The sequence below is a fragment of the Stylophora pistillata genome, chromosome 7, assembly GCF_964205215.1.
Source record: "Stylophora pistillata chromosome 7, jaStyPist1.2, whole genome shotgun sequence".
Taxonomy (NCBI): Eukaryota; Metazoa; Cnidaria; class Anthozoa; order Scleractinia; family Pocilloporidae; genus Stylophora; species Stylophora pistillata.
The window spans coordinates 28,833,217-28,845,557 of NC_142525.1; the positions used below are offsets into that span (position 1 = coordinate 28,833,217).

The 12,341-nt window shown below is 39.5% G+C and overlaps 1 protein-coding gene across 2 annotated transcripts in view; it reads left to right on the plus strand.

Annotated features, from left to right (window-relative positions):
* The window catches only part of LOC111320707 (diacylglycerol kinase delta), a 36,093-nt gene extending 24,209 nt beyond the window's left edge, over nucleotides 1-11,884 (plus strand). For both annotated transcript variants that reach the window (XM_088726840.1, XM_088726841.1), the window contains 16 exons: nucleotides 1-11; nucleotides 679-1,069; nucleotides 1,797-1,907; nucleotides 2,104-2,200; nucleotides 2,826-2,887; nucleotides 3,000-3,042; nucleotides 3,140-3,208; nucleotides 3,347-3,394; nucleotides 3,636-3,767; nucleotides 4,536-4,660; nucleotides 5,086-5,200; nucleotides 5,580-5,681; nucleotides 6,211-6,321; nucleotides 6,783-6,885; nucleotides 7,658-7,797; nucleotides 8,777-11,884. The exon at nucleotides 1-11 is cut by the window's left edge and continues 130 nt beyond it. In XM_088726840.1, the coding sequence (XP_088582966.1) occupies nucleotides 1-11; nucleotides 679-1,069; nucleotides 1,797-1,907; nucleotides 2,104-2,200; nucleotides 2,826-2,887; nucleotides 3,000-3,042; nucleotides 3,140-3,208; nucleotides 3,347-3,394; nucleotides 3,636-3,767; nucleotides 4,536-4,660; nucleotides 5,086-5,200; nucleotides 5,580-5,681; nucleotides 6,211-6,321; nucleotides 6,783-6,885; nucleotides 7,658-7,797; nucleotides 8,777-8,944 (1,828 nt within the window). In that variant the 3' untranslated portion in view covers nucleotides 8,945-11,884. The remainder of the gene's footprint in view (nucleotides 12-678; nucleotides 1,070-1,796; nucleotides 1,908-2,103; nucleotides 2,201-2,825; nucleotides 2,888-2,999; nucleotides 3,043-3,139; nucleotides 3,209-3,346; nucleotides 3,395-3,635; nucleotides 3,768-4,535; nucleotides 4,661-5,085; nucleotides 5,201-5,579; nucleotides 5,682-6,210; nucleotides 6,322-6,782; nucleotides 6,886-7,657; nucleotides 7,798-8,776) is intronic.
* Nucleotides 11,885-12,341: the final 457 nt, after the last annotated feature.

Sequence of the window (12,341 nt, forward strand, 5' to 3'; positions counted from 1 at the left end):
GCCTCTGCGAGGTTTGTGTAATTAAAATGATGATATTTCAACAGGAGTCCACCTCACAATTGTAGTTCTAGAGGGGCCATGCCTGAAATGAATCACAGATTTGATAAAAATGCCTCCACATTGACATGTAGTCATGTTGGGTTACCGTAATATGTCAGACTCATGATCTGAGTTAAGATCATTAGAAAGAATTTTGTCCTTTTTTTTTAAATTCATTGAAAAGCGCAATGAAGTATACTTATACAAAACAGGTGCTTTTCTTCACCGGTTATGACGTACTCGAAACTGAACTGTTTTAGTAAGCAGAGCGGGGTGCAAGAACCTGCAATATCTTTTGATTATTTTCATCACGCTTTTAAGCTTATTATTTTGCAAGCGAGCTGTGTTAGACGCATGGCAGGGAACAGTTGTTCTTCGTTGATATTTATACCTTTTTTCAGGTCAGTGTTTTTAAATAAATGACTTGAGTCCACAGTGGGCCTAAACATTATGTTTTAAACTCTGATTTGGCCCATAATTCTTCAAATCATCAAATCAATCCGGCAGAGAAAAAGTCTGATAGTCACAAATAACGATACTTATTTCACCTTGCACAAACGGCTCGCAAACGTGCACTGAAAGAAAGCTGCTCTAATCTTTGATTAATGGTGTGTGATATTCTGCTTGTTGTCGTTTCAGATAACGAAGGGAACATCCTTGCCACCGGGGGAGACCCTTCGAGGGATGTATATACCCCAGAATCTGGTCCGAGTTCCCAAGACAACAGATTTATTGAAGCTGACCCCACTCCTTCCAACTGGTTTTCCCCTGAGCAACGCAAATCTGCGATATCTCGTTGCATCAGCCGGGGCAGCGCGCTTCCGTTAAGCTTTGAGTCGCCATACGACGAAAAGCTTTTCGCAGCAGGTGGCAAACCAACGGTTCAAATTGGTGGTTGTGTAATCTCCAGAGCATTCCTCAAGGAAAAACCCAGTGAGGGATTGATGGGGGCTATTGGTCGAGCATTGCTGGCCCATTCAGATGCACTGTGTGCCGCAGCCACGCCCATGATGAACAACGTGTTTGACGTGTAAGTGGACATTAATGCCAGTTTCCATTTGTCGGGGGACTGGCCAGTCGAACTTTCCTGTTCATAACTGAGTGGAACTGTCCGGTTTTTAGAACTCAAGGAACCTTACTGGCGAAACTATTTATTTATTTATTTTGCCACTTACACGCACACACACACAAATAAATCACAGTTGTTTACAGCAATCTAAAAGAATAACTATAATAATATTCTTTTACAACAATTTATAATCAAACCAGAGAAAGTTACTATTTCTAGTCATTTATGAATAATGTGGCGAGGAAACCCAATAAGAAGAAGCTTATAAAACTTGGGTTCCTCACACGATGTAGAAGATAGAATCGCTCATCTACGGACGGGCGAGTTTCATTTATTTTTCTGTCAATGAGGATTTTTTAAGTGGAGCCTTAGAGATGATAAACTGACCCTTTTTTCCTTCGAGTAGGGCTGGACGACTAGTAAAATGCGCAGGCGATAACAAGATTATTTATCGTGTTCGCTCTGCTCCCTTGTAGTCTTAAATGTTCCATGCCTTGACCGGAACGGGAAATGTTCACTGGAAGCCTGTTTACCTCTCAGTCTCAATTTTAAACTTCTCGGGGGTAGACAAGTCAAGAGGTCTGAAACTCAGGCTCTTGAGGCGGGAGCGAATAGTTTCATACTAAAATTACACGATATTTAAGTTTAAAAAATGCTTATCTACTGGCTAATTCTACGCTTCCTATAGTGAGGGATACACGGAGAAATGTGTAATGAACAACTACTTTGGAATTGGACTGGACGCTAAAATTGCACTGGATTTTCACACCAGAAGGGAGGAGCATCCCGAGAAATTCAGGTTAGCAATCGCTTGGATTTGTAACCTTGCTGGTCTTTCAACTCAAACGATAGATTTTTACAACAGGTTTCTCTACACCTTAAGTTCTTGCCATATGTGGGTGTGACGACTGACAATGATTATGCTCAGCTTAGCGTGTAATTCAGTTGTGGTGACTTTTTTTTTTTAGTGTCTTGATTTATTTTTTTTATCGTAGGCACCGAGCGTTGAATTTACTATACTATGGCTTGTTGGGGGGAAGAGAACTCTTGCAGAGAACACACAAGAACTTAGATCAAAGAGTTAGACTTGAGGTGAGAAGAAAGGCTTTTTATTTAACGATTTGCAGCAGTTTTTTTTTTTGTTGTTGTCATAGACCCTCAGATTTTCATGGACGGTTGAGACGGTTTCAAGGACGGTTTCGGAGCCTGGAGATAACTAAAGCAGTGTTTTGACATGTGAATTTAAAGTCTTCTGCTTAAATTTTTTGTATGACACTGATTGAGCTGCCATGTAACTTTTATTATTACGGCTTCCACAACAATCATCTGATGAGGGTACTTCTTCCTGCGCTTTAGGTTCTCCCTTCTCTGGCTGCAGTTACTGGCATTTCGTTGAACAATTTTCAATTGATTGTCGAAAGTAATCTGAGGTGGCATTGCTTGTGCTTTTGTTTGCTCTGTGATTGGTCCAGAAAACTCGCGCCATTCCCTCAACCAATCAGATGCAAAACCAAAACTAAGCACGACTTGGGTCACCCGCGGTTTCCCGCGCCTGAAGCAGTTTGGTTGCTTTTGCCTCAAGTTCTGATTGGCTCTTGCATGGATTTTGCTTTCTTTTAATTGGTTGTGACTACTTTGGTTTTTGTTTTACGACACCCAATCGAAAAGCGCTCTTAGATCACTTTACTAATGACCTGTTCTTTTGTCTTCTACTCAGTGTGACGGACACAAAATCAATCTTCCAAGTCTTCAAGGAATTGTAGTGTTAAACATAACAAGGTAATGCTTCAAAAAGTGAAATAGCCGGGTAATAAATAATGAGCAGTCTTTGAGAGTATGTTTTGTACCGCTAGTTATTCAAATTTAACCCTTTGTCCTTCTTATTCTACAGTTACATGGGTGGCGCTAACTTCTGGGGAACAGGGCGAGATGACGTAAGTTCTGATTCTTTCTTTCACTGGATATTTAAACAAAGTTCAACTTTATTTTTTTTCGTTACCTTGACATGAATACTGCTGTTAAATGTGTCAGGGTTTCAACGAGCCTTCCGTTGACGACAATTTCCTTGAAGTTGTGGCAGTTCTTGGTGCTCACCAGATGGTATGGTTATACGAATATCTGATTTTTTATTGTATTTGGTTCTCTTTCATTATTACGCTCAATCAAAATAATATTTGTACTCTTGTTTTATCATGCTTTTTCTCAATAGAGGTAATTTTTCTTTCTCTTTTGTCGCAGGGAATGTGTAAAGTTTTTGGTGGTATGCCTCATCACCGGATCGCACAGGTAAGTTTGTGTGAAAGGATAAGCATGCTCCTAAAACCATGCAGTTTTTAATCATGGGATCGAGTTTTGAGATTCCATAGAGTAAACCCAACCTTTTGAAAATTGTCTTCAACTGTGGAGACCGCGACTTTGACGTGAAAATTCATGACTTTAAACATGGAGCTTGCTAAATCTCCCTTTGATCGCCTGGACTTGCTTTGTTACCAAACCTTCTCACTCTTAATGCTCGCTTTGCTTCCAGTGTCGGACTGTAAAAATCTCCATATTTGGTGAATCAGTGCCAGTTCAAGTGGACGGCGAAGCCTGGATGCAACCTCCGGGATATATCAAAATTGTCCACAAAAACCGAGCACAGATGTTGGTTAGAGACAGAGTAAGATTATACACTTTGTACTAAAGAGGCCCTTTCACTGTATGCGTAGCCGGAAGAATTGATCCTTAATTTCCTATGTTCCTCATTTCCAATCGTTGTTAATCCTTTCCATCTTTAACCGTTCCCGCTCTTTCTTTGTTTAGTATTATCCCTGTTACAATGTTTCTATCTTCCAATAATTACAATTTGCATTTTTCCCTGATATTATTAAGGCATTGGTGTGCCTGTTCCTCGTACGTACATACCTGCATGCATACATAACTTTTTTCCGTTCGAATTTCAGAGTACCATGGTAGCGCTAGTTTCTCTGAACAAACACCCACCCATCCCACCCCAGGGGAGGACATCCACCACACAGTAATCTTGTGCGTGGGAAATTAACGTCTCCTACCCCTAACCCTGCAGGAGACGGGGCCTACGGTTTATTCGTCTTATCCGAGAAGACTAGGATATCTATCCATTTCTTGATATTATAGAAAGGTAGCAAATTCTCCTCAGTTATTTTAAGACCATGAGTATTGGTCCGGCCAGGGCACGAACCCTTGACCTCCCGCACAACATAATCCGGCGCTCTAACCAAGTATTTTGTGTATATTTTAAAAAGGCATTTAAAAGAAAAATGCACTGAATTTCAATTGAGCGTTCGTTTTATTGAGGTTTCGCCGCGGTTGCGAGCTCCCAATCGATCAGATATTATTGGTCGGCAATGATTCTCGATTAAAATGAACGATTGGGTGACATTTGGATGTGTGTGTTTCATTTTCGCAGGAGTTCGAGTTGACATTAAAAGAATGGACCGAACTACAAGCGGAGAAGATCAGTTCCAGTGTAACGAATGCTCAGGCGGAAGTGCTCACCTCACTTGTTCAGTGTCTCAGTATTTTTGTCAACTGGTAAGGACAGGGTCATGTGATCTCAATCACTCCATGTTTCATTTACATCTCGCTGCACATCCCATGGCTTTCCACCGCAAAGTCTATCGTGTGTTGTTTTCTTTGGTTGGAAAAAGAAACCGCTGTTCAAGAATTTGATCGTTTTATTTTTCTTTAAAATACTACCAAGTATTCAAAAGTCTCGCTGCTGAAATTGACCGACAAGCATTCTTCTTCCCATGATTCCCCGCTTCTCGCTTGTCATTTCGAGAAGTTTTTGGAGGAGATAAAAAAATTTTCAAAGTTAATTTGTGACCCGATGAGTAACCTAATTCTGGAGCCTTTGAGAAAGAGAAAGAAAAAGAAAGGAAAAAAAAAAAAAAAACAAAACCAAAAACAAATTTAGCCGTGCTTTATTCCATTTTCCTTTTTTTTTTTCGTGTCAGCGTGAAAACCACGTGTGAACCGCATGAAAAAAATCTTCGAGAGTTACTTACCTTGGCGGACTCTTGTGCGACCTCCATAGAAAAACTTGTGCTGGATGGCGGAAAAATTCCCGAGGTGAGTTTTAAAAATCTCTTTTTTTCGCTGGGCTCAGTAAGTGGATGCGTTTTTTTTTTCTTTTTTTACAGACGCCGGGCTATATGATGTTATATCAATTTTTACCCAAAACAGGTTAATTCGTTGCCATTATAAAGTTAGCTTGTCTACTTTAACAAAAAATCCTTACTAGTTCGTAAATGTATTAGGACTGAGCGGGGCATAATTCAGAGAGTAATCGGACGAGTGACTTCAAATCGGCTGGGCGCGTAGCGTGAGGATAGTGTGAACTTATGAGTTTCGACTTCAAACAGCTAATTAAGCCAAATATAGGGACTGTTATTTGAGCATCCTGTTATTGACGCAATTCTAATGTTTGATTCGTTGCTTTTAAACCCAGGCCCCAAGTAAAGGACGTATTACAGATCTTGTGACGACCGGGAGGGCATTGGTTCAAGCGATAACATATTGTCTCCAGTTCGAGTTTCCAGCTCTTGAACCAGTAAGTATTTCTTTTTTAAAATATATTTTTAAATAATCCGGTGGACTTCTGTCTGGCGGCACAGATGAATGTTATAGAGAGACAGAATTCGATTGCAAATAAATACTGTGGTGGCGCTAAAGTGGTAAAAGACGTACGGTAAAAAAGAAAACATGAGCTCCTGGACATTCGCTCAGACGAAAGGCTAACGCTCGCAGCGTCAGCTTTTGAAGTCTTTACGGTGGACAATTAACGTTATCAACTCAGTTGTTAAAACTAAACTGTCTTGGTACACTCCACCGATGCAGCACCACAGTGTTTTGGAAACTTATTCCCTGTATACCGGATATTTGGGTAAACTGGTGAACTGTGAGGGGACCCATTCTGGGTGGTGGTGGCCGGGGGAGGGGGGGGGGACCTAGTATCCCATCTAGGAAGAGCACTCATACTCCTTGTTTCTTCATGTTACAGAAACGAAGGTAAGCCGAGGCAGTTATGGGCCTCACGGCTTCACGAGAATTAACTTTACTTGTTCCGTACCAACTTGTAGGCAATGCCATCAGAAATAGAACGGAACTTGTTATCTTCAATTCAAACGGTGAAACCTCTCATCAACAAGACAATTGAAGCATACGGACTGACAAATATTGCTGAAGACGAGGTTAGAGACTCACGTAATTTCCTGCAGTTTGATTGCGTTCCTTGGAGCCTCAAAGCTGCATTAGCATCGTGACTGTGTCAAATGTTCACCACATTATGAACACTTTAACTCCCAGAAGTTATAAAGATGTAACTTCTCCCTGTATTATAATATCTAATCTATAATAATAATAATATATGTATATTATCCAGCAAACAGGTGATGTGAATACTCAAACTTATCGGTAGAAGTTGGTATCTTGATGTAACACCAAATTCTCGCAACTAACTTACCAGGAAATGTGTAGCAGCTAGAGGGGAGAGTTAACTATCAGATCTTGGGAGTTTCAGGGTAAAACCAAAATTAGGTGTCGCAAAACCTAAGTGCCCTTTGATAACAAGAATTCATGTTAAAGAATAATGCTCTACTTTTGTTTTCCTTCTAAAGGTAATTTCACAAAAAGCTTTTCGATTAAATTCCAGGTTGATCGACAATCGTCAAGCAAAGGGAGAACCAAGTTTAGATTTTCTGGACTGCTTAAGTCAAAGAAGCCGGAGATGACTAAAGTCGGCTCTGCCCCATCAGGTGTGTAGCAGCGTGGAAGTTCTTTTCTGCAAGGAACTGGTCCAGAAGTAAAGAGGGTGGAGGGACTGGGCCGGTTATAAGGAAGGGGGGGGGGGGGGGGCTTGAGCACCATTTTTGTGCTTGAAAAAGAGGAGGGCCACGAAGAAGCTATGCACTATAGAGGGTTAAGTCATTTGTGAAACATGTTTGAATCTGGTCATGCTGGAAGTGGATTATTGACAGAATAATATTGAAAACCTTGAGGATGAAACGTTTATGTTCAGTCCTTGAGGGAATAGAAAACAATCCTGGACAACTTGCACCCATAACTTTTTTAGGGGGGAATGGATTATAGCATATCTTGCAAGGATTCGATTATGGGCCATGGGGGAATGGATTATAGTTTTTTTGTAAGGATTCAATGGTGGGCCATGTTTAGCCATGTTCTTGCCCATGGGCGGGTTACTGAAAACGCTTTCATTATCCATTTTATTTTTCCAACCTTCCTGTACTTATGACCAGTCCCTAAAAGATATCCTAATCATTGAAAAGGTGAAATTTTTCACTAAAAGATATTTAAATTAGTTGAAAAGGTGAAAATAATTGCTAAAAGATATCTAAATCAGTTGAAAGGTGAAAATAATTACTTAAGTTTATGGAGAAGTTTTTTTTGTATAGTCAGGGGCGTTGACAAAGAGTGATGGCCAAGGATGGGCAGGGATGAAAAAGAGAATGAATCTTTCGCTCTCGTTGAAATATAAACATATTTACTTTACTGTTGATTGTTTTCCAGGACACATGATTTCATACTGGGGAGTCGAGGAGGTCGGGAACTGGTTGGAAAGCCTGGGACTGTCGGAATACAAGGACAACTTTGAAAGTCATGACATCCGGGGCAATGAGTTGTTGAATCTAAACAGAGGGGATTTGAAGGTACGATGGTATATCAAGCACATTTCACATAATACTTTGTCACTAAGATGATATTTTCGTTATTAGCTCGGCGAGAAATTTGGTGTAGGAGTTCTAGCTGGGGTGTTGTATTGTGTCACACCAGGCACATGACATGAAATGCTTTATAAATGAGATCAGATTTTTGCCATAAGCTCTGTGACAAGTTTTGAAAGGGAGCTCTGCCCAAGTTGTGGTGGTGTGATCCACCGGGTAGAGTACTCAATAAACATGAACAGATTTTCGCCCTTAACTGTGCGAGAAATTTAAAAGTGATTTAACAATTGGTAAACACCACAGCGTACACTTTTGAGGTAGGTTGTTAAGCACGAAAGAAGCGTAAGAGTCGCGCGAGGCGATAGCCGAGAGCGACTCTAGCTTCTTGAGTGCTTAGCAAGCCTCCCAAGTGCATCCATACTTCACATTGATACATTGTAGCAAGAGATTTCCCTCTTATTTAACACTGGAATCTTACGTGACCAGAAAAACAAGCGCGCCGAAACTAGTCTTTGCATTTGTTTTCGTTAGCAGCGTACACCCGTGGGTAAAGGGTGGACACCCAATTGACCAATGAGAGCGCGCACTTTAAAATGATGATTCTGGTTGGGTTATTGTGTTCTTTTCTTGACGAGAAACAATACTTTCGTTGCTTGACTCTCTCCCTTTCAGTGAAAAGATAGTTATTGCTATATGAATAGTGCGAAAACTACTAGAATGCGAGGGAGGAGTGGGGAGTGCGGTGAACTGGTTAGTGTCCCATTTTCAGGGAAGTAGCTTCCAGTAATATCACGCGACAGAATCTGAGGTAGGAACCAGATATGAATATTAACACTTCTCCTAATCTCTCTTGCGGTGGTTCTTTGAAATAAAGGGGGAACGTTACAGCTATCTCAACGCACGGTTGCGAATGAAACTACTGGTCTAGTTGATTTGTCAAAACTTATTGCATTATCTTCATCAGGAACTGGGTGTAACCAAAGTGGGACACGTCAAGCGGATTCTACACAGCGTCAAGGCTCTATGCGGGGGTGTGTCTCCCAAGTCCGCACAAAGGATTGAACGGACAGCGAAGGCCGAGGAGAGAGCTGGGCGGCTGAAGAGGACGATCGATAAGGAGGACAGTCATTGAAAGAAGGCGTTAAGTGATTTGCATTTTGGGATGGAAAGATCCGTGAAAATTTGAGTCACTATAAAGTAAGGTAAAAGAGTTCTATTTATTCTAGCCATTTGACGGAGAAGCTCTGTCGTAACTCGTGGCAAAGTAGCTTGAAAGGTCTTTGAAACAAGGTATTTGTTGGAAGTAGTTGACCTCACTAGACTCAGTCCTCCAGAAAGGATGACTGGGAATCGTGTTTTAGAAGTCTGGTGATGAAGAGAATCAATGAAATCATCTTGCGTTTATTATTCGTATTAAGATAACAACCATATTTATAATTTGTATAGTGCTGCTCTATTGATGAAGTACATAATTCCATGAAGGACGACAATAATCTAGATCACGTCCTACATTCGAATTAATCGATTGACATACGGTCAAACTGAAGCAAAGCAGTTGAAACTCTTACAAGTGGGATTTAACGAAAGGATAAGAGACGAATTGTTAATTCATAGATGTGAATATCCAGTTTTCTGTTGATAGTTCCTTTTTATTGGTTGCTAAGAATATTTTGAACGTTTGTAAATTATCTTCATAAACGAAAATCCGGGCAATCTTTATTTATATCTGAGAATGACCGAAAAATTCAATTAATGTTCTGGATTTCAATCAGTAAAACAATAATTTTTTTTTAACCTGGTTGCTTTTAAATTGTGCAAATTAACTTTTTTCCGCTTTCGTTATGACTTTTGTTTTTCAAAACAGTGCAGAAGTGTAGCAGGGTTAAAATACTAGGAATATCTGAGAAACAAAACCTAATTATCCATTCTCCGAAAAGAATGTTGGTAGAAGATATCTGATGATACGAAATATTGAAATGCAAAATCTCAAAGTAAGATAAATTTGCGCGGTTGAAATATTAATATTGAAATATTAGCTATTTGTGTTTATTTTAGCAATGTCTGCATTACATTTTAAATTTGTTAGGAAGTAAAATGCTGTTAATTTTTTCTGATCACGCTGTTTTGTATTGCGACCACACAAAATGTCATTGCTTCGGCGTAGTTTCGTTCGAGTAGATATTTATTTACTACAAGTTTTAAGACAGAGAAAGTTAGTTGTTCCAGATAAAGGGTCATTCCAAAAATAATTTATATAACTTGAATTAAAAGTTATCGTTGTGTTTCTTTGATATCGGTGAAACAACCGGTGTGGAAGTTTTATAATAAGATGCAAAATTCTCACAACTTATATTAGAAGAAATATATGAGCAAATGTAGTTCAAATGTACCAATAGGATTTACACTGACGGAATGGAATCTGATTTAGTGCTGCATAGAAGCGAGCCACATTCATTGAAATGATATTGGTTTCTCGTCAGCTGCCTTGTGGGAAAGCTGTTTTTAAAAGTCCCTTGTGTTAGCAGAACAATTTATATCATCGTATTCTGCTTTAACTACTTCTTCAAATTCTCTTGAGCCCTGCAACACTGAATCAAAACTGCACACAAGGTAGACATGTTGTAGTTTCAAAAGTACATAGCCCACTAGAACAGAAAGTTTGTCTTTGCGCACTCATGTTAACCTTGGGGAAGATAGAGATTGGTGACAAGCTTCGACCAGAAATGACGCTTCCGTTGAGATTTTAGAAGCGCCTAGCTTTCTGGTTGGCTTCTGACTGACCAGCAACAACCATTCAAGTGTTTTGTGAGAGAAACTGGGCGAGGTTTGTGCACGAGGTCTCCCTTAGAAAGTAAATTTAACTCACGAAAGAAGAGATTTATTCCTTTTAGATAACAAAAATCAAATAAAGGTTTGATAAATTTTAAACTTCTTTGAGTGGTCAGGTAACCAGCTCAGCTGTTGTACAGTGAAGTGTTAGAGACATGAGAGAAATTTCAAAGGTTATTAATTTTTGTATAGAATGTAAACGAGAATAGAAAATGAACATACGAGTAAATTCTGTAAAACAGAGAAAAGTATATTTATTATTACATTGTTGGAGTTCTTTGTGTTATAAGTGCGTGTAGTTTCAGAAAAAGAATCACAGTGACTAGCGTCATTTCAAGTTAACTTCTATCTCTGGTGGCCAACAGTTCGTTTCATGCCAACTTTGTTTTGTTTGAAGGTGGATTTGCCGAACAGTAGGCTTCGTATTCTTTTAATTGCCTTGCGCACCAGAGGCTCTGTACACAGTCTGTAACGAACATATCTTTTGGTATCGCATGATAGCGTCGTAATTACGCGATCCTATGTACCTTAAATGGATATTTCGTTATAAAACCTTTTTTCAAGAAAAAAAAATGAATTTTACTTTGAATTAAGGAGCTGCCTCACGATATTTTGATTCTTTTATTTAGCGTAAAAAAATTGCCTTTGAAATAAAAAGGAATTGGGCAAATTTCGATTTAGTGTCGGAAATAATCCAGAACCGCTTAGGTTTTGCTTAACTTCGCCCTGTGATTAATGTGAAAAACTCGACTCAACTCCTCGACCAATTAGACGCAAGACTATTTGATCGGGACCAGGACGCTTGCTTTTCCCGCGTTCATTTTGAGTTCTTATTGGCTCCTTGTGATATTTTTCCTTTGTTCTGATCGGCTGTTTTAATTACTTGGGTTGTGGTTTTGACGACACTTCATCGAAATGCGTTCCATTGAAATTATTACTTACTACTGTAGAAAAAATAGCAGAACAGTAAGATTATACGAAACAGAGTTTTAGATAGTAAAAAATTGAGAATATCGACACGGAATGTAACTCTGAGTTTTTCAAAATGCTGCCTAAGTCATGAAGTAGCTCCTTCCTTAACCGCAAAATTAATTATTCTCTTTAGCTGTTATTCACCAAGCTAACACCAACATAAGTAAAGTAATAGACTGGCCCATTATGTTGGCGAGAACCAGACTAAAATTTTAGCTATCTTGTTAACATTACCCATTAATAGTCTACAATAAAATTGAGCAATAGAAAATTGCATGGCACAGTTTCCTAGTGTAACTTTTTATCCTCGGGTAATGCGTTATGCAAACGGGTTTCCCCTCCTCTCTTCCCCCCCCCCCCTCCCCTCCCTCCCAAAACCAGGAAAAAGAAAACAACAAAAAAAAACCAAACAATTAAACAGACAAATAGCAGGATTTCCACTGTTGGCATTTTTAGGGGAGCCCCACCAAGCTGTACACCTGTATTGATTTACTCTTTCTGTCTAGAACTTTCATAGGAAGATGCATTAAGCCATTAAGTTAAAAAATATTCATGTCATTTCCGCTCGTTGAGCTTGATGCTGCCATTGAAAAGCTCGAACAAGATCTTTACAGTGTAGCCCAATGGTGTTGTGAGAACTATCTACTTCAACCCCGATAAAACCAAACTCCTTTTCCTTGGCACTAGACAGATTTCAAGTAGGTTAACGGAAGATCCTAGTGTGGTAT